Source organism: Natrix helvetica, assembly GCF_964273705.1.
Source record: "Natrix helvetica genome assembly, chromosome: 3".
NCBI lineage: Eukaryota > Metazoa > Chordata > Lepidosauria > Squamata > Natricidae > Natrix > Natrix helvetica.
This window is the reverse complement of record NC_138549.1, coordinates 63,081,311-63,103,955: the sequence shown is the minus strand read 5'-3', so window position 1 is coordinate 63,103,955 and position 22,645 is coordinate 63,081,311. Positions and strand designations below refer to the sequence as shown.

The 22,645-nt window shown below is 39.8% G+C and overlaps 1 protein-coding gene across 4 annotated transcripts in view; it reads right to left on the bottom strand.

Annotated features, from left to right (window-relative positions):
• Positions 1 to 22,645, bottom strand: part of RABGAP1L (RAB GTPase activating protein 1 like) — a 204,148-nt gene that overhangs the window by 98,458 nt on the left and 83,045 nt on the right. For all 4 annotated transcript variants that reach the window (XR_014174998.1, XM_081948451.1, XM_081948449.1 and 1 more), the window contains exon 13: positions 795 to 908. Coding sequence is in view for 3 of the 4 variants with exons in the window: in XM_081948451.1 (XP_081804577.1) it covers positions 795 to 908 (114 nt within the window). In the remaining variant the exon portion in view is untranslated. The remainder of the gene's footprint in view (positions 1 to 794; positions 909 to 22,645) is intronic.

Genomic DNA, 22,645 nt, shown 5'->3' with positions numbered 1-22,645 from the left:
TCAGTGTGCCCGCAGATCCACGCTATTGTCAAACAGGGTATGGTCAGTTCAAAAGCCAAAAACCCTGTAGCCGCTTGAAATCAGTCCTTTTGGGGAGAGGGGAACTTGCCTGGAAACCCAGAACAAGGTCCTTGGTTTAAATAACCCCTCCCAGAGGCGATCTGCAGAAGGAGACAGGCAGCAGCGATTCAAACAGCCAAGAATTTTTTGCACTCTTTTTAAACTTCAAAATGGCCACCGCGCAGCTCGGAACGGCACTGAGGACTGCCTGCCAGTCAGAAAAAGGCTTTAGGAGCCTCCGGAGCTGTTACAAGCTCTCCAACAGCATTTTGGGGCTTCCTAGCTTCCTACCTGGCCCCAGGCTCGCCAACAGCCGCTGAGCAAGCCCCTGCAGTGGTGCCTCAACCGCGTGGCTGCAGAAGGCAGCCTCGTTCCGAGCAGCCTGCTCTGCGCGAAGAAGCTGACAGGAAAAAAATTTCAAACTGACAGGAAAACCACTAGCCTACCACTAGCACAAAAATAATAAAAAGGCACTAATCTAACTGTTTGGAGAGCTACTCAACCTGCTCTCAAGGACTGGAACTCCCTAACTGCATCCTTTTAGCGCGAGTGAGTTTTTTAAACTGAGCCTCTAAAGGGAGCAGGAGGCGTGGCTACACAAATTTGAACTCAGTCAAAGGGCAGCAAGCTGAAGTTAACCCATGCTTGGATACTCCAAGCAGCGCCAAGGAGAATATATGCAACAAACCTATGTAACTTATTGACAAAACTCCAAGATATCTGAGCAGCTATACCTTACAAATCTTATATAGAGAATCCTGTCCATCTCCTCCAGTATCTTTAAAATATTCATGTGCTGGAAATGTACGATGAATATCTCGTGTAATGACACTGTCCTGGGAAGATTCCTGCAAAAAGAAAGGAAAGAGAAAATCCAAACCATATTAAATTTGGGTAGCAGAACACAGTTATTACAATATAAATCATGTACTTGGCAAATTTTATATCCACTATATTCCTATATTTAAAATATGTTGACAATCAGAGCAGGATGGGATCCAGATTATTCTACTTTATAATGCATGCAAACTAAATAAATGTTTGCTTCTTACAAAATAAAAAGCATTTCTTTTACTGTCTTATGACATATCCTGGAAGAATCTGCTTTGGGTAAATTATTAAAAATAATTCCTGCTTGAGTTACAACTAACAGAAAATTACCTTAGCTGATTAATAAATTGTTAATACACGTGGTAAGCCTATATACATTTCCATTATTAATTTATTTATAAATAGAAACTTTTTTCTTTTAATGTACAGAATATATATCTGGAGCAACTAATTTATTAGTATGCATTGCTAGTTGTTTCCAATTCCAACACATCTTAATCTATCACAAGAGAGTTAGACTTCAAAATTATTTTTAAATTTGAGAAAGAAAAAGAACATCTTGCTAGTTTCAGAAATGGAACAATACTGGGAAGCAAATATTAATTTAAAATGTGAAATGTTAAGTTTGAGTTATCAGGCAATTACGAATGAGCATGAAAAAGCACAGGGCTTTTATGTTCTACTATTTACTATGACTCCCGGCAAACTATGCATGTATTAAGAAAGCATCAACAGTCTCTTGCAAAAAATATAAATATTTTAATACACAATTAGAGCAACCTAAATCCAGATATATTGCCAAGCTAATTTTTAGTCTAATTTAATCAATCATAGCAATTTTTATTTGTGACATGGATTCAAATAAGAATAATCTTCACACCTGAATCTCATTCAATTACTTTAGAACAGAACAGAACAGAATAGAATTCTTCATTGGCCAAGTATGATTGGACACACAAGAAATTTGTTTTTGTTGCATATGCTCTCAGTGTACATAAAAAGAAAAGATACATTTGTCACGAATCATAAGGTACAACACTTAATGATAGCCATAGGGTACAAATAAGCAATCAAATCATACTAGGAAACAATCAATATAAATTGTAAGGATACAAGCAACAAAGATACAGTCATAAGGGGGAGGAGATGGGTGATAGAAACAATGAGAAGATTAATAATAATAGTAATGCAGACTTAGTAAATAGTTTTGACAGTTGAGTGAATTATTTGTTTAGCAGAGTGATGGCGTTCGGGGGGAAACCTGTTCTTGTGTCTAGTTGTTCTAGTGTGCACTGCTCTATAGCATCATGTTTAGGGTAGGAGTTGAAACTATTTATGTTCAGGATGTGAGGGGTCTGTAAATATTTTCACAACCCTCTTTTTGACTTGTGCAACTGAATGGTTAAAACAAGTAATCTCTAATGGGGCTCTTCAATGTGATTGGTCAGACTCATTTTTAATCTTTCTCCAATAGCACTCTTTCTTCTGCTGTTTCATTTCCCAGAACTCTTCAGTAAACCAGATAACCTCCAGGATCATTGAACAGAGAGGAGTCCTACAAGAGTACTCTGATCTAACATCCTTATTGTATACTCATTTCAAGGCAAACTGCCTATCAGATCCTCAGAAAAAAATACAAGCTCCCTTTGAATTCATTAGTTGCCAGGAATGAACCAAAATAATAGCTTCAACTTCTTTTCATAAGGGGGCATAAAGTTCAGAATGATCAGAGTTGATTGCACAATGAAAAATGACTGATGGTAATGCTTTCAACCGTCAAAATAATGTTGCAACTGCCTTTAAGATAAAACCCAAACCTGATGAGTGTTCATTAGCCTATGTAGGCCCTTGGTGATCTGGGTCGGGTCCATGACTGCTACTTCACAAAACTCTTGAGCTCTTTCGTTCTCTACTGTATAGAGAGGCGGGATGAAGCCTCCCACAGTCATAAACCTAGAGGACTCCACTATCAAGCCTTTAGCGGAATCAGGCAGCATAGAGAAATCATATGTAACAGTTGTAGCAATCCCAAGTGTTCCTTAGAACCTAACTTCAACAAGACCTAGAATCCAATTATCTGTGGTGTAGTGCTTCTGAAAGCTGCTGGATCCCCACATAATACCCCCATAAAATAATTGGGCACAATGCAACAGATTGCTATCAATAATGCTGCAGAAATCTCTGCTTCATTTCAAATTTTATATACTTTCTGAAACAAATATAAAGTCCACAGATGGCATACATTTCTTAAGTCAAAACTAATGAAATTGAACTTTACAATACACTAATTGGTAGAATATATTCTGCTCTTATTTCATTATAAGAGGTTCTGCAGTCCATGAAGTCGTAATAAATTATAAAATGTGAATGTAATGATAATATGTATTCTATTTTTAACAATGTCAACATATAACTGCATTATCAGAATAAAGCTACAAGTTTAACTTGTTTCACAGTTAAAAACAAAATTCAAGAGATTTATTACAAAATTATGACATGTAGGTTTTAAAATGCAACTAACAGCTTGTTAATCAACATGTTTAAAAATATTGAACAGCAAAGAGTAAAACAAATTAAAGTAGAATTAACACTGGCATTTTGACTATTTAAAACATGTATACTATAGTTTGTGCTTTTTGTTCAATTGGAAGAACAAAAGCAGCATATTAAAAAGAATTTAGGTGATATTTTATACATCATTTAACATTGCTTGAATTAGAAATAATTAATATTTAACTCTTTCCTTTCCTTTACAATAAAGACCTGGAAAATTATTATATAAATATTTATTCATTTCACAACATTTATTGCCAAAGGAAGGAGAGGAGTCAGGATAAAAATTTTCCCTGCACAATTGTGCTCCCCAAGATTTTTTTAAAAATGTAGTTGAATAGTCTTTCTATACACATTTAACTATAGATGCTTCTATCTACACTTTCTGGGTTTTAATAAAGTGCAGAGCAAAATAGAACTGGACTATGACTGATGAGACTTAGATTAAAGTATCTGCAGCCTTGAATCTCAGAATTAAATCAGTAACTATCCTTTGCTGTTTACTTCTCTAACAGGTTGAAGGAAAATAACATTGAATAAATAACCATGTATTTTACTTTGAGCAGCTTGGTAAAGAGGCAGAGTAGAAATTTTGGTGAAAGCCCCACACGCCATTATTACAATTTATATACTGTGTGCTGTTTCCATTAATCTCCTCTGTTTCTTGGAACAAAGACAGATGCCTGGAAACTGACCATGGTGAAGCACCATGAGAGAAAGGGGTTTTGTGTGAATTCATTGATGCTCTGTTGAAGATCCAAAGATACAATAAATTCTTCATTGTGGTTTCTGATTCAAAAAAACAGCAACAACTTGGAAATGAATAGGGACCACATCACCAGAGGGGAAAAAAATACATCTCTAATAATGCATCATTGGGGGGGGGGGGGTGCATGAAGTTCAAATCAATAGTGTTAATTGTTGGACAAAGGATTTAATCAGGTTGCAATTCAAAGTCTAAGTTCCAAACAAAGAGATATCTGAAAGGGGCCACTGGTTCTGGTGGAACAACCTCTCCTGAAAAAGATCAAAGATGCTTTACTCCCTCTCCATACCAGGAGGCACTGAGGCTAAAATTTTCTTGGGAATCTGAGTGCAAAGTAATAGTTGCTCATCCCTTTAGAATGGACAAGTCTTAATAATTATTATTATTTTTAATTATTCTTATATTTTATATAATATTCTTATTATTGTTTTTCCCATTAACTATTTTCTTATTAATGTAGTATATTAATAAGACACACTAACAATTTTAAAACAGATTTTGTAACTGAGTAAAAATTCTTTTCGCCTGTTTTGCAAGGGGTAGGAAATTAATATTGCGGTATTATATTAATCAGCATTCAACTAAGGAGGATGTTATGTATACACATGTTCATCTTTTTAAAGATATTTTTCTCTTTAATACCTTGTTTGTTGTGGGGATGGGTTTTTTGGAGGGTGTTTTGTATCTTAACATCCCTTGAATAAACTAAATATCATTATAAAAAAGAATGGACAAGCGATTGCTCTCCTGGTGCTTCCACTATGCCCCAACTGGTTCAAAAATCTTGTGTTATTAAAAAAAGTGAATAATGAGGACCAGAACTGGATGAAAAGATGAAACACGATTTGGAAGAAAAGGCACAATACAATGGCTGTGGAATGCAGTATTTTGAAATGAAGGATGCTGCATTTATTCACCAGCCAGGTGAGGAGGTAGAGGGCTGACTTAACTGTCCATTGATCAAAGGTTCTGGATAGGAGCATTACCAATGCAGACCAAAAGCTTCAGTTAGAAATGAGAGATGAGATTGATGGATTCATTTAAACTGAATGAATGCTTTGAGTAGACAATACATAGGAAGAGCCAATGACCTGGAGAAAAGGCAGACCTAGGCCACCCTGCTTCAGTTTTTATGTAAATGTGGTGAAGAGTTCACATACTGAAGCAAGCTGTTTCAGTAAGTACAAGGAAATAATTCCACTTGGCTATATTTGTTGCTGAAACATACTTCTTGTCTGACAAAGAATAATCAGTTAACTTCAAATCCTCTATATATCATTTGACAATCTAAGAGAAGGAGGAGGTAGATCTTGTCTCTGTGTGGAGAAAACAGATCTGTTCCTTCTGGGAGAAGATACTTTCGGTGCAATAGAAAAATGAAAATCCTGAACTGTATCAATCAGGGTCACCAAATAGTTGTTGTTCAAAACGTTACCAAGGAAACAGATAAAGTTTGTCCAGAAGAAAAGGAATCCATCCCCTTTTTGTCTTGGATCCCCTTTTTTTCCTCTTGTACAGCCAGAGAAAAGTACAGAAGTACAGAAGCCATCCAGGGCCTACACCAGAAGTGTCAAGCTCAAGGCCTACAGGGGTGCTTAGATCCAGCCCATGGGGTGCTTAGATCTGGTCCACAGGGACACCCTGGAAACAGTGAAGGTGGTGTCCGTGGTGCCCATGGTGTCTCTGCCAGCAAAAACAGAACTCTGTTTTCGGTCGCGACAACCTCCTGCAGCCCTCTGCCAGTGAAAACGGAGCTCGGGGACCATGCCCACCCCGACCACACCCACTTGGCCACAGTCACCCAGCCCCCAGATGTCAAACACAACCCTGATGCGGCCCTCAATTAAATAGAGTTTGACACCCCTGGCCTACACAATAAAAATAAATGCTGAATTATTCCTTTGAATAAGAAAGTGAGAGGTATGCTTCCCTCCCCCAGAATGAATTTAGAACATGCATACCCAAAGCTATTTTCCTGTGTTCAGAAATCTTCCTTAAGACTAAAAATTTAGACTTTTTGTCGACAACATTGCTTCATCTCCTTAGTAACTGACAGCATTTCTTGTAACCATTTCTGCAGTACTTGCCTGAGGCAGGTTGGAATGAACTATAAATAGCACATTGTGCCATCTGTCTTTTTATTCCAGTGTTAGCACTGAGTTTATGCTTCACTGATAACCACCCATGTGCTGCACTTCCAGCAGCTGTAGGTAATAGTAGCACAAGGCCAAGTTAATGAAAACAATAGAATTTTTTACTAATACAATTAGTCAACAGTTTGATATTCATCATTTTTTAGAAAAACATTGTGTTCATAGTACCAACATTAACAATCTGATTACATAACCTCTCCTAAAAAACACATTTAAGGTTTTTCAGAGATTATGGAATGTGTTTTAGATATTACATTAAATAATAAATCAATTAAACTAGAAAGTTTGTAACAGAGCAAAAATTATATTTAACCCTTATGAAACCAACTGATATCAGCATCAAATGTGCCTACGGAAGGAAGGAAGAATGGAAGGGAAGCAAAATAAGAATCAGAATGTTAATAAAAGCTTTAAGAAAAAACAAATATTAAAAAAAGGTCTGAAAAGATAATAACTATTTAGATTGGAAGTGGGATAGAATTCACGTTATGAATTAGCTTAAAGGAGAAAGCAAGCTAATTCATTTTAGCAGTTAATGCAAAAAATCTCTGAAACACAGAAGGCACAACAAGTGCATCCCACTTTTTCCCCTCAAATACTAATAGAAAATAACTTGATTTTTAAAAATTCATTTTTATCTCAGACCAAGTAACACCAGCCGTACCATTATTTTTAAAAAAAATTCTTCTTAGCCCTAAGTTTCTCTGTTGATGTATATTTATCTCTTATTAATGCAATAGTTCAATAACGTTAAGTTTCTGCATACCGCACAAACCTAATGTATCTAATTCCTCATAAACTGACTTATTAAATAAACTCTGATGTAAAGATAAAACACTTATAAATAGAGTCAATTCAAATATTTATTACAGTCATAAGGCCAGAATAATACTTCTATTTTTAAGATTTTTAGATAATTAAAACATGGTAGTATGTTTTATTTGTAATGTTCTATTCTGTTTAAGGAGTTATTTTCAGGCTGACCTATTCCTAATTCTCAATTCTTGACAATACATCCCCTTTCCCAGAAATGTCTAATTGATTTGTTACTAAAAAGCTCAGGTGCAATGATACCATGCAGCATTTATTTTTGTAATTTGTTTGTATCACCTTAGCAACTTATTTCTTTTGCTTTAGGAAAGGCTGTACAGGCAAGAGGTTCATGGCTGCTAGGAATAGGAGGATCAATATGTTAGACTACCTGCCCTTACTGTTACAGAAAACAGTAGCAATATTACTTTTGCAGTTTAATCAGATTGCTCTTCTGTTGCACGCTAAACATGGAATTCTTAGTACATGGAAATGCTTTTCAGTACATGCTAATATCTTCTAGAAAGGCACTCTGACGATCTTTATAACAGGATTCTTAATGACCAACCTCGCCATTATTCATCATAGGGTTCATTATTAGAGTATTAAATCAAATTCTACAGACCAAATGATAGTCTAACCAGGAATTACAATATTTGGGTTTCCCAAAATATTAGATATATTCCTCCTGTTTTCTCTTATTTTCTTTGGAATTAACAGAATAACAGAGTTCAAAGAAACATTGGAGGTCTTTGTGTTCAACCCTCTGCACTAGTAAGAGACTTATACCATTCTGGACAATAGTTGTCCAATCTCTTCTTTAAAATCTCCACTGATGGTGCACCCACATCTTCTGAAAGCAAGCCATTCCACTTGTTAATAGTTCTCACTGTCATTAAATTCTTCTTAGTTCTAGATTGGTTCTCTCCTTGCTTAGTTTCCATCCATTGCTTCTTGTTCTGCTTTTTGGTGCTTTGGTAAATAGGTTGACCCCCTTCTTTTTTGTGGCAGTTCCTCAAATACTGGAATATTGCTATCATGTCACCCCTAGTCCTTTTCACTTGTCTAACATACCCAATTCCATCCTTCAGTCTCCAGCCTCCTAATCATCTTTGTTGCTCTTCTCTGGACTCTTTCCAGTCTCAACATTTTTTGTAATATTGTGATGACCAAAACTGGATGCAGTATTCCAAGTGTGATTTACCAAAATATTATAAAGTGGTACTAATATGTTACATGATCTTGATTCTATCTCTGTTAATGCACCCTAAGGATTCATTGGCTTTTTTTGGGTGGTTGCAGCACATTACTGGCTCATATTTAAGTAAACGTCCACTGACTCCAAAATCCTCTCGCAGTTACTGCTATTGAGCCAGGTTCTACCTATTCTAAACCTGTACTTTTTTTTTTTGCACAAGTGTAAATCGTTACTTTTCTTTATATTGAATTTCATTTGTTAGATATGACCCAGTGTTCAAGTCTGTCAAGACCCTTCAGGATCTTCAGGCTATCTTCTGGGGTGTTGGCTATTCCTACAGCTTGGTGTCACCTGTAAATTTGATGAGTTCCCCTTCTATTCCCTCATCTAAATCATTTATGAAGCTATTGAAGATAATTGGGCCTAAAACAGAAATTGGGGTACTCCACTGCTTACTTCCCACCATTTAGATGTAGTTCCATTAACGACTATATGTTGAGTGTTGTTTGTCAGCCAGTTACAAATCCACCTGGTGATGATGCTTTCTATCCCATATTTTTCTAATTTACCAAAGAAGTAAGTTGTCGTTTACTTTCTCAATGCCTTAATGAAATCCAAATATACTATGTCCAGAGCATTTCGCTGGTCCACTAATTTAGTCACTTTGTCAAAGAATAAGATTTGCTTGGCATGATCTGTTTTTGACAAATCCATGTTGGCTTCTGGTTATAACTTTGCTTGCTTTCCATGCATTTGCAGATCTGTTGCTTGATTATCTTTTCCAGGATCTTATAATTAATTTAACAAAGTTGGAAGGGACCATGGAGGTCTACTAGTCCAACCCCCTGCTTAGACAGAAAATCCTACACCACTTCAGACAAATGGTTACCTAATCTCTTCTTTAAAATGTCCAGAGTTGGAACATTTACAACTTCCGGAGGCAAGTTGTTCCACTGGTTAATTGTTCTAAGGTATTGATGTCAGGCTGATTGGTCTCTAGTTTCCTGGATCATTCTTTTTTTCCTTTTTTTAAAGATAGGAACTACATCAGCTCTTTTCCAGTGCTCTGGTAGTTCCCCGGTGCTCCAGGATCTTTGAAAGATATGAAAGATAAGGTTCAATGGTTCACATCAGCTAGCTCCTTCAGAACTCTGGGATGTCATCCATCTGGTCCTGGTGATTTGAACCCATCTAAAGTAGACAGATATTCTCTTAACAATTTTTGCCTATTTAAATTCCTATTCCTAGTTTGTGTTTTACAGTTCTGTTTTTGGTGAACTGGACTTTTTCTTTTTGCGTGAAGATAGATACAAAAAATGAATTAAGCAGCTCTGCTTTTTTCCTGCTACTCATTACTTCCTTCCCATTAATGGACTGGTTGTTTGCTTAACTTTTTCTTGCATTTTACCTGTTCAAAGAAGCTTTTTTTCCCCAATTATTTTTAAATTTTGTTGCAAGTGTTAGTTCATTCTGAGCCTTAGTTTCTTGTTATGTTATGTCCATTATCATATCCATTATTATGTTTATAACAAATTTGGCTATATCTACTCATTAATAACATAATTTGGAGGAACATTTTCCATTTTTTGTACATCCAAAAAAGGATTAAAGGGCAGAAGAAAAAGGTTGAATAGATGATTGAGTTTGGAATGTTGATTTTGTATTAAAGATCCAGATGGATTTGAAATAAGATTTTGAAATTAATTGTAAGAAATATTCCGGTGGGGAAAGCTGTTGTTTTGAACACATTTTAAAAAGCATGATAACATGGAATTTGAAGGTTGGATACTAGAGGATACCAGAAGGAACTAATTATTACAATTAAAGGAGAAAAACACTTAAAATTCTTAATATAGAACAGAGTAAAATATTTTAACATGGAAGGATATTTTCAAACAATGGACCCAGAAGTTAAGTTTAAGAATGTGTTCCTTTATAGATAATTGTAGATTATCTACAATTGTTGTATCTTAAAATAGAACAAATGATAAAATATGTTATGAAAGACAAACATGTATTACTGACCAAGACAAAGACTTAAATCCACCTGAAAATGGATTTAAAAATAGGATGATATGGAAAAAGATTCAATACTGGACATATAAAAGAAATTGGCTGATGGCTCAGCAACTAAAAGGGATATAGAGCCAAGAGAGTGACTGAGTAATTTTCCTATATTGGATTTAGAAAAGAAGCTGGATAAAGCTTTGAAGAATTTTGTGATAAGGGATATGAAAATAAATCAAGTTTGAGGGGACCAGAGATCAAACTGTTAAAGTAAAAGTTTAATTTCATCAAGTTTAAAATAGATATGTTCTTATCTCTGGTAACTCTTAATGGACGTTTATGATCAGGAACTAAATGGGGAGTTTTTAAGGATTTGTTTATAGATAAGAGATAAGATATGGGAAGAAGAGATCACTATTGCATTTTAAGAAAAGGTGATAAGTTACTAAAATTGTTCATTGTGAAGAGAAAACTAATTTATTTATATTTATATTTTCTTTTCATTTATTATATTATTTTCTCTTTTTCTGCTTTTTTAAAAAAATCTTTTATTTTTAATTTTTATTAATTTTCTTTCATAAATGTAATTTTTAATAAAATTACAATTTTAAAAACAGAAAAGGATTAAGGGCTAAAAGAGTAGTATTATGAAACATCTGAGCCTTTAAGGCTGTTCAAAGCCATTCCAAATAAATAAATAAAGGAGATTTCAGAAATTTGAATGCCTTCCTTGCAAAGAGGCTATGCTAATCTTCCCTGTATCATTTCAATTTTAGTATATACTCTGCTATGCAAGCGGAAACTGTTCCCGAGAATCTTTTTAACACTGACAATGCACAATTCTGCATGACAGCTTGCGGCATCCATCAACCAAAGGTTATTCTATTCTATGCTTCAGTGAAGTACATAATACAATCGCTAATCATAGCAGAGCAGTTCTTGTGACATAGCATGAATCAACGTGTGGGAGGCTGTCCCTTTAATTTAAAGGTACAAATACAAAAAATGGATTGGCAGGGTGTCTGTTATGCTGATTTCTCACAGGTCTTTTATTCTCCCCAGTTTTCCCCATCTCCATCTCTATCATCCTCTCCCATAGCCTACTGCTATTTTTAACTACATCTTTCCAATATTCTCTATATGCTTGATGCCGCTATCTGCTTTCCCCTTCCCTCAGTATTCTGACCCACTTACTGTTTTCCACCTCCTCTCCTCTACCATTATTATATGTCAACCAAACCCCTTGCTCCACATATAGTCCCTTTTTTGCCGCAATTTCTTCTGCTGAAAGGTCTTAATTATCCCCCCAACTCAGTATAAAGAATTACTTTTTTTCCTGGTTTAGAACCGCTGCCTTACAGGGACCTGGATGTATTAGACCTGTCTAAACAGTACGATTTAGATTTGTCAGTTTCTTTGGCAACTACTTAGACAAATTTTCTCCATCCTTTGAAGTGGGTAATAGCTTTTGTTTATCTATGGTTCCATTGGGAGAGCTTAAGGAAATCTCCCAAATTGTTTTGATCCACTCTAGAAGACATTGCTGAGAATTAGCAAAAAGCTCAGTGCATAGTTGTTATTGTAAAGGGGTGGGTGTGTGGAGAGAGAAAGAGACAGACAGACAGACAGACAGACAGACAGACAGACAGACAGACAGAGTGAGTCAATATTCTAGGAGGTGCTCATGCAAAATGTTAATCCAGTCTAAACAAATCTTCTGTAACTTCCAGGTTCTTGGCCCAGGAAAATGTGCAATCTCTTATTTTAGAACTCTTTCAATGACTTGATCTGTAAGGAAGTCATGGATATCTGTAAGTGCAACTGCTAATAAAAGATTTACAGCCGTGTAATCATAGGATTGCAGTCCCATGATTACAGTACATTGCAATAATTTTCCGTTGTACAGAATATCATTACTCTCTTTTCTTTTTAACTTGCTTTTATTTATAATTTCAATTTATAAAGCAACCTATCTTAAATTCAAGACTCTGAGAAGTTTATAGCAGTTAGAAACACCATCGTCTGGTCTTTGTAATTGCCACTCATTACAGAGTAATACCTATTTGAAGTGTTCAGTTCAGCAATTCTAGCTTATACACCACTTCATAAAATAATGTTTGGCTTCTTTGCTATTATTTCTATACATCTTGAAGTGAGATCCTTGTGTCTATATAGCAGTAAATCATTTAATTTACATGTACAAAATTTATTGTATGCACAATCTCTGAAAAGACTGGGGAAGACTTCTGGGTAATAGGAGTTCAAGGCATGAGAAGAGGAATGTCTTATGTAAGAGTCTCTCTTTCTGTCCTTTCATATACTCCTGAAAACTAGCTATAGCGTGATAATTGCTCTATGTGTCTATGTGTCAATTAGAAGCAAGAAAAGGCCAAAGCACTCACATTCATGTGGTACAATCAGAGATCAGTGTAACATTTGATTCCTTGCACTTGGTGCAACAATACGCTTTTTAAGACATGCATAATAATCCACTATAGGAACTATAAAGTTATATAGCACAATATAAATCACTATTATTCATGCTTTATCTTTCTCCTACACTGAGACCTGCTATTTTTAAATAACCCTTTTCTGCAAAAATGCTATAATTATCTTTCTTCAAAATAGATTATGCTCAACCCTACTTATATAACTCTCCATATTTTAAAACAATCAATCAATGTTAAGGTCTACAGTAGAAGATCGAGTAGTCAGGATCATCATCTTTGAAAGTCAGTAAATGTTTTACCATATACACAACCACATACTGGAGCAATAGTAGGGCTCCATCTCTTCTTAACTACAACTGCATCCAAAGGACTGCTCATGGAATAAAGCAGGGGGTAGAGGGAAATTTTTAGAGACACTGAGGCTATAAGAGGAAAGAGGGATCAGTTCTTCTACAGTAAAAGTCAGCTTTTCTACATTGGGAAACTCCTCTCATATCACCAGATCCAGAATAGTTAAACATACTGACAACATTATTGTGCACTTGCTTATTTAGGTGGTTGCTCTGTTTTGCTTCTGCTAACAGAGCCTTGCTATCTGCTTGCTTATTCCCCTACAAACATTCAAGCCCTCTCCATATTAAGGGGTATAAATATGCCACCGGAACTGCCATCACACCATACCTTTTCTCCCTTTCTGTTTACATACCAACCAAATAGACTATATGTTAGTCTATCCTTTCCTCTGCTAGGATCACTTTTGTCTCAATTTCACTTCGGCTGCAGCCTCCAACAAATTGTCACTATTGTATTACTTGGGGCTAAGGGGACTGTGCTATCAGGACAAAGCATGTGTCAGAACCGCCACCTCAGTTGCCTTTCACCTTTGCTTCGGTGCCAGTCTACCATGAGCTATGGGGGGGAGAGCCAAACAGGAGTGGGGAGGGAGGATCCCAGTTCACTGTTCCTGCTGGAAACTTAAATTCAAGGACAACTGCCCAGGAAGGAATGTAGCCACATATCAAGGATGACTGTTCCAACAACATCTAGTTTGAATATGATTGGACAATTAGGGCCTAATGTAGGGAGAGGATCCTGGGAAGGGGGAATTATGCTTGGGAATTCGGTGCATGAACCTCAGATCTGGTTTTGCCTTATTATACTGCACTTGGCCTTTTTCCTAAAATGGAGTCATAGGTCATTTTTGTTTAGGGTTCAAGTTGAGTCAGGTGTGACAGAATGACTACGTAGAAAGGGCTGGAAGCTCACAAACACAACAGGAAAGAGTTTTATATGAATATGAAACTATCATGTGCATACATTATCAGTGTGTGACAAAGCATATGAATGAGCATATTGCTGATAATGAACAGACAAAGTGCTACCAGCCAAACATATTGCAAATCTCTGCAGGTCTCTATTTCATTATAATTGTTTGTTTATTATATAATGTGCACTATTAAGAAAAATGCAGAAATTGTTCATTGAATAAAAGGCACAAGCTTGCCACTTTGCCTTACTTGCAGCATGGAGGGTCACTTGGTGGGAGCTCCTGAAAGTCCTGCTCAATTCTCCTGCTGCAGTTAAGATGTGGTAACAAACTTATGCAAGCTCCTCACAAGCTGCAAGGCTCAGGTTTAATAATATGTAAATATTATTACTATGGATTTATCACAGTCAGTCAAATGTTCAGACTGGATTTAGCATTTTTACCCACCTATGTTTGATGGTATTAAGGGTATTGTCACAGGATGTAAGCTGTTCTGAGTAAAACTGTCTTTTGCACATGACTAATGGTAATTGTGTCAATACTGATGGGGTTCAAGTGGTGTTCTATTTGTTTTCGGATTGCATCTACTATTAGGATTATCACTGTCAGTCACTGCAACAACCAAACTCCTGTTTTTCTTCCGGGGTTGCTGGTCTTTTGCTTTGCTTAGGATGTTTTGAAGAGCCCTAATTGGCTACTCTGATTCCATGTGGCTATAGTAGTGTGATATTTGTGATGTATGCCAGTATAATTCTGTTTAGGGTTTGTGTTGGTTGTCATGCATTGGGTTAAATGGTCAGGGACAAAAAGACTCAAGCACCTCTCTACCCCCAATCATACCCAGATCTGCATAGATTAATTCCAAGATTAACATCAGACCAACAATCAAGTAAACAATACCCCAATCAAGAAACTGCCAAAGAAAGCAACAGTAAACAGCCCAACCAAAGAATCTCTAAGACTACCCCCATCAACACTGACAGGGTAAGACACTAGAATATAAACTGACAGCAAACCACATTCCATGATGTCACCTAGTTTGAGTAATGAAACATCTGCAAGAAACCAAGTAAGCTCAGAAATCACTAAAGACTCCTCATTTCAACCCTAAGCTACAAATATTCTCCCTTATTGACTTGGTCTAGTGCAGCTAGAATTAGCCCTTTAGGTCTCTTTTTTTCAACTTTACAGTTCTTCACCATTGCCAGGCCTTGTTATTATCTGCTTTGTCTGCTATTTTTTAAAATGTACTGGCCATGTAATACTTTGTCTTCCCATGTTTCTTTTGCATTCATCTTTTTTGTAGTGTAGTTTGAGCTCTGCAGTATTCAGTAAGTCTTTCTGATGTACCAGCTTCATTGCTTCTTCTTCACTGTCCTTCAAATATCATTCAAATGCCCTTTTCTCTTCTTCGCTGTTAATATTGTGGTTTGCTGCATTATAACCCAGATGTTCAGACTGAATCTGGCATTTTTATCTACCTATCGAGTACTTCCCAAGAACCTGGGATAGGCAAATCTGGATGCTTGATGGCATTATTATTATTATTCGATTGTATCACAGCGGCCAGTTGATTCGCCGGATTTGGCATTGATTACTAGTCGGGCCCCACCCAGGGGCCTAGGACGTCGTAACGTATTTTCTTAATATACGTGCAGATCCAAGCAGTGCAGCTTTTTGCATTTGACTGATGGTGATTTTGTCAAGTTTTAACTGTTTTAAATGTAATTCCAGTGCTTTTGGAATAGCACCCAGTGTGCCGATTACCACTGGAATTACCACTGCTGGTTTGTGCCATAATCGTTGGATTTCAATTTTTAAGTCCTGGTATTTCGCGACTTTTTCATGTTCCTTCTCCTCAACCCTGCTATCACCTGGTATTGCGATGTCTATGATTGTAACCTTCTTTTTCTCAACCAGTGTGATGTCTGGTGTGTTATGCGCTAGTATTTTGTCTGTTTGTATACGAAAATCCCACAGGATCTTGACCATCTGATTTTCGGTGACTTTTTCAGGCTTATGTTCCCACCAGTTTGTTGTTGTTTTAATATTATAATTTTTGCACAAATTCCAGTGGATTATTATTATTATTATTATTATTATTATTATTATTATTATTATTATTATTATTATTATTATTATTATTATTATTATTATTATTATGTTAATCTTTGGTGAGATTCACAGCCTTTGGGGCTGGTTGGTAGCTCAACAGCTCGAGTCCTAACCAAGGATCTAGGAACTGTTAAGGTAACGTCGGAGGATATAAGTTGTTCCAAGTAGGGTGGTTTTTTGTAGAGTCAGAATGTTCAAGTCAGGTAAATTTAGAATTTTCAAATAGCGAGGTAGTCCTTTAGGTATTGCTCCAAGTGCTCCAATTACAATTGGGACAACACATGATTTCTTTTTCCACAGTCGCTCAACCTCAATTTGCAAGTCCCGGTATTTTGTGATTTTTTTCTTGCTGTTTATCTTCAATTCGTGCATCACCAGGTATTGCAATGTCAATGAACCATACTTTTTTCGTTTCAACTATTGTTATGTCAGGTGTGTTGTGGGCCAAGTGCCTGTCAGTCTGGATTCTGAAGTCCCACAAGATTTTGCCTTTCTCATTCTCTAAAACCTTCCCAACATGATGGTCCCAGTGGTTTTTGCTGTACTCAAATCCAAACTTTTGGCACAATTTCCGGTGAATGATCTTAGCAACGCGGTCATGGCGTTGTAGGTAGTCAGTTTGTGAAATTTTGCTGCACCCGCTGATCAAGTGGTCGACTGTCTCATCTTTCTCATTACAGAGGCGACATTTGCTGTTGATGGTAACATGTTGAATTTTTGCCTTCATGCAGTTTGTGGCTAAGACTTGTTCTTGAGCTGCCAAAATAAACCCTTCTGTTTCTTTTTTCAGTACTCCTGATCTATTATTATTATTATTATTACTTAATTTTCTATGCTCAACTTTTTGTGTACTGGCTGGAGAACTCTCGGAATTAATGTTCACCCATCTTAAAACTGCCAAGGTTGAGAAATACTGGTCTACAGAATTATTGTAGTATTTAATTATTGTTGTTTATTGTCAATTCTTTTCTGAAATCACAATAAAAATGTTCAGCTTTCAAGGCCCACACATGTAAGGAAGCAGGAATTATGTAGACTTTAATGTTAGAATTAGAGGTAAAAACTGACTCATTGATGCTGCAAGAGGCATTTATTAAACCCTCATTTATTAGTGAACTCATCAAAGCAAAATATTTTGAATCACATCTTCTACCACTTCTTGCTACCTATAATCAGTTGCCATTTTGAGATAATCTAACAGAAGACTCCTTCTCATGTTTTGGTTGTTTATGTCTCTTCATTGCTTTCCCAGCCTCCTTACCAATCTCTCATACTAACGATTTGAATTATATTGGAAATACAACACACAAAAGTTTGAAAAGAAAGCGGAAGAAAGTAATAAGATGCTAGAATGATGAAATCCAATGGAAAACCTCAACTAGTAAGAGCTCCTATAACAATAGTGCCATTAATAAAGGATATTCTATTATTACTTCCCAGGATTTTATAGACACTACATACCTTGTCACTAATAAGAGACTTAATTAATCCCAAACTGTACAAATGTAACCACTACTCAATTGCTTTAATTAAACTAATCTCCTAATTACTCATCTTTTCTCCTCCTCTTGGAGCTAAAATTTGTTTTGCTCTAATGAGATTATTACCAAGAAAAGCAATGCATGATAAAGTACATGGGAGAATAATCTATTTTTAGAAAAACTGCATTTCAAAATGAGATAAATCAAAAGTTTTCATGAATTGATATGGTGTGGCAATAATCACATTTTCGTGTGTGTGTGTAAACCATTATTCAAATGAAAATGTTTTCGTACTATAGTAATATTCTGCATTGTTCGCGTGCCCTTTTTTTTTCCGGTGGTTTCGGTGGGAGGGACTACGCGTGGGTTTGATACAGCCTGATTGGTCCAAAGACTGAGGGATTTTTCTTTTAGTGTCCTCCTTTCCCTCCTGGCCCCCAGTTCCCTCAGTCTTTGGTCCAAGCTAGTTTGGCTCCTGTGAGGTTGACTGTTTAATTGGTATATAATTGGAGATTTAAAATAAGTTTATTTTGATCCTCTGCCTTAAAGTTACGAGGTGCAAATTGCACTCTCAGGAAATTCCTGAGGGTGGGGGCTCTTTAGGAGCGCCTTACAGCAGCGCCGAAAAAGAGCGAGGCTTGATTTGAGGCTTGCTTAGCCTGGAAAGCCTCAGATTGCTACTTTAAAGCTTGTAAATCTCTCCGGCGGTTGGGAGCTTTCAAATCGGCTCTTATCAAGCCGATCAGCTCACCGCTAGTTCAAAGAGCTGCAGCGCGGCTTGCCGCAGCTTCAAAGAGCTTCCCCGGCTGTTTGCAGAGCAAAGGAAAAAAAAAAGAGGTCGTTTTAAGTGCTGCTCGCAGCCAGCGAGACAGCTGAAGATCTCCCAGGCTGCGTTTAAGCTCTTAGTGAGGTTTATCCCTCAGAGAGTTTTTCCATCCAGCCGGGCAGCTTAATTTCTTCACCCACGAGGCGCGGCGGCCATTTTGGTGCGACCTCGTGGGCGGCGGCCTACTTCCCGAGTGCAATTAGCTGAGCAAGCAGGCCTGCAGGACAAGGGAAAGGCACGCTGAACCTCGTGTGCGGCTGCAACGAGGCTTTTTACCTGAGACCGAAGCACAAATCTACTGGACACGTGAGTGAGGCATGGCTTCCACTATTTCTGATTCACAAGCCAGCGAAAGGGTGGAGGAGAGCCAGGGCAGGCTTAGGCCCAGAACAGCAGGCCCCAAGCCCTCTGCAGAGCAACGCCCTTCCAGAGCAACTGCCAGGGACGAGTCTAGAAGACAAAGGGCTCTGGAAAAACAGGTGGCCAGGGCTGAGAAGCAAGCACTGGCTTCTAGGCATGACTCCCCTATTAGATCTAGATCTCCTATGGGGGCACGGTCTCAGGTCTCAGACTCCCCTACTAGGGGCTACAGTCCTTCATCCCCTTCGGTCTCCCCGGCCAGGTCCAGGAGGGAAGTGACCTCTCCCTCCCCATCCATTTCCCCCAGAGGTAGAATGGAGGATCCAAGAGAAGGGGGATCTGGTGACTATTTACCACCAGCTCAGTTGGCTCCACAGGATCCTTCCCGGGGTCCTTCAGAAGAGGATTTGGAGGAATTGGAGAACTTGCCTCCCAATATTAAAAGACTTATTTCTACTGCAATTTACAAGGGCATTTCCTCTGGCCTAGCTCACAGGGATCCTCCCCAGGGTAGGCCTCACCCTGTGACTGCCACAAGTAGCAGACCTCAGATTGCTGATAGAAGTCTGGAGAGGTCTAGGGCAGCTTCCCCTTCTGTGGTCAGCGAGGGCTCCTTTTTGGGGGAACCTGCGCATGTTACTCTAGGATTTTCTGAAGATGAGGAGGACACCCCAGAAACACCAGGCTTTCCAGGTCTTTTCCCTCCTCTGGCATTTAAACCTATGCTGCGCAAAGCAAAAAAGACCACTCAAATTGGCACGGGGCCCCCTCCGGCTTACCAGCGTAAGGACCCCAATCTGGCCATGTTTATCAACCCCAACACTGAGAAGGAAGAGGTGCCTGCACCTCCCCTTTTCCTGGAGGTAGTTCAGGATCAGTGGGCTAAGCCTTCTTCTCTTCCTAATCCCAGCAGTAGCGACAAAAGCTACTACAATATGGAGAAGGCCTTCACACAGGCTCTTCAACTGCCCACAGTAGATGCCCCAGTGGCCTTGTTAGCCAACGCTTCCTCCGTAGTCACGGGTGATGTTGCTGATAAATTAAAACCGGAGGATAAGCGAGCAGAACTTGCCCTACGCAAAAACTTTAATGCTTCGGCATGGGCTATTAAGGCAGCCGCAGCAGCTTCTTATTTCAATCGTACATCAGTCATGTGGCTTAGGCAATTGCAAGACCGCATTCCTCTAGAAGACGAGCGCCTTCATCAGGACATTGCCAAAATCATTTCAGCCGCCCAGTTCTCGGCGGACGCCACCCTCGACTCCATTAAATTTTCGTCCAGAGCCCTAGCCACCTCTGTGACTACGCGGAGGCTTTTATGGCTCCGAAATTGGCAAATGGACAATAAGTCCAAATGGAGTCTGGCGGGGGCACCATTCACGGGCCCCAACCTTTTTGGTTCCTCCCTGGATCCTATTCTTGTCGAGAACAAGGACAAGAAAAAGGTCCTTCCGTCCAACACAAAAAAGACAGATAACCGCCCTTCAACCTTCCGTAGGTCATCCTCCTATAGGGCTTCAGAACAGGATTTCCGTCAAAACAGATTCACACCCTACAGGTATGATAGGCAGTATCAACGGAATTATTACCAGGACAGGAACAGGTATCAGGGTCAATCCAAACGGCCCTTTCGCGGAGGGGGGGGCAGTCCCTTCCGCAGGGGCAAATGACTCAAATCCGAGTCTGCCCATAGGCGGCCGCCTGGCGTCCTTCGCGGACCAGTGGGATCGGATCACCTCAGATGCCTGGGTCAGATCGACTGTCAGGGAAGGACTCCGGCTGGAGTTCCTGGTCCCTCCCCCGACGCTCTTCAGAACCTTCCCCCTCCCCAGAGATCCGGAGAAACGACGCCTCACGCTTCTCGCAATTCAACACCTGATCGAAATTCGAGCTGTCGAACCGGTTCCTCAGGGGGAGCGGGGTCAAGGAGTGTATTCCAACCTATTCGTGGTCCCGAAGAGCTCCGGGGGATGGAGAGCGATCTTAGACTTGAAGCGCCTCAACTCTTACATAGTATACCGGCGCTTCAAGATGTCTTCGCTCAAGTCAATCCTCCTCGCCATCAGACGAGGGGATTTCATGGCATCCATAGATTTAACCGAAGCATATTTACATATCCCAATTCGGCCATCCCATCGAAAATTTCTCCGGTTCTCACACGGGGAGCAACACTTCCAGTACAGGGCCCTCCCCTTCGGGTTAGCATCAGCCCCCCGTACCTTCACGAAGGTCCTGGCGGCAATGGCGGCTCACCTCCGCTCGAGACCGGTGAGACTCCATTGCTACCTCGACGATGTTCTCGTCCTCGCCCAGTCCCAGCCTCAAGCAGCGAGGGATGTTCAGGTCACCATTCAATTCCTTCAAAGCCTAGGTTTTTCCATAAACTTTCCCAAGAGCCACCTGTCTCCCTCAACGACCATACTTCACTTAGGCACAGTAATAGACTCAAGGGCGGGTCTGGTCCGTCTCTCTCCAGACCGGCTTTCAAGCCTTCAGAAACTCGCCCGCCTCGTTCACTCAAGAAAGTCCGTTTCCATCTTGACCCTGGCACAACTGTTAGGCAAGATGGTATCCTGCATCGGAATTGTCCCATGGGCCCGCCTCCATTCCAGAACGCTGCAGTGGACTCTAATCCCATTCCAGAGACAATTGCTCAGCAACTCTCCACGACCCATTCGGATTCCGCCGGATCTCCGGTGGTCTCTGAAGTGGTGGTTGAAACCAACCTTGAATCGCGGGGCCGAGTTCTGGGAACCGGACAGAGTCACCATTACAACAGACGCGAGCCTGTTCGGCTGGGGCGCAGTGATGGAGTCCAGCCTGGCACAGGGACGTTGGTCCAAATCCGACCTGTGCCACAACATCAATTGGCTAGAACTCAAGGCGGCTCGCCTGGCCCTTCTTCACTTCCGGGGCCATATTCACAACCGTCACGTCCTTCTCTTGACGGACAATGTGGCAGCGAAAGCGCACATAAATCGTCAAGGGGGGACGCACTCCAAAAGTCTATGGCTGGAGGCTCAAAAACTAGGCAGGTGGGCGGAGAAGAATCTGGCCTCGATCATCTCAGAGCACATTTCGGGCATTGCCAACCACCAGGCAGACTGGCTGAGTCGAGCGACCGTGGATCACGGAGAGTGGCAGCTCGACCCGACCATATTTCACAAGATATGCCACCGGTTCGGGACTCCCCTGGTGGACCTTTTTGCCAGTCCGAGCAACGCTCAGCTCCCACGCTTCTTTTCCCGCTTCCCGGCTCGACATGCGGAGAACACGGACGCTCTGCGGTGCCCGTGGCCTCCCGGCCTCCTTTATGCCTTTCCTCCCATTCCTTTGATTCAGGGCACCCTGAGGAAAATTGTTCTGGAGAAGGCCCTAGTCATTCTGATAGCCCCTTTTTGGCCAAGACGCCCGTGGTTCGCGGACCTTATCCAACTGTCCGTAGCCCCCCATTGGCGGATTCCACAGGGGGAGGTAACCTTATTCCAAGGGGTTCTTTGCCATCCGGAGCCCGAGTGGCTCCAGCTGACCGCTTGGCTATTGAGCGGAGCATCCTAAGGGGCGTTAATCTTTCAGCCAAAGTAATATCTACCCTCGAGGCTTCTAGACGCCCCTCGACCACGCGTATTTACAACTCAACGTGGTCGACCTTTGCTACCTGGTGTGGGAGGTTTAGCATTGACCCGACCTCAGCCTCGGTCGCGGAGGTCCTGGAATTCCTACAACACGGGCTAGATCGCGGGCTGTCCCACAATACATTAAAGAGGC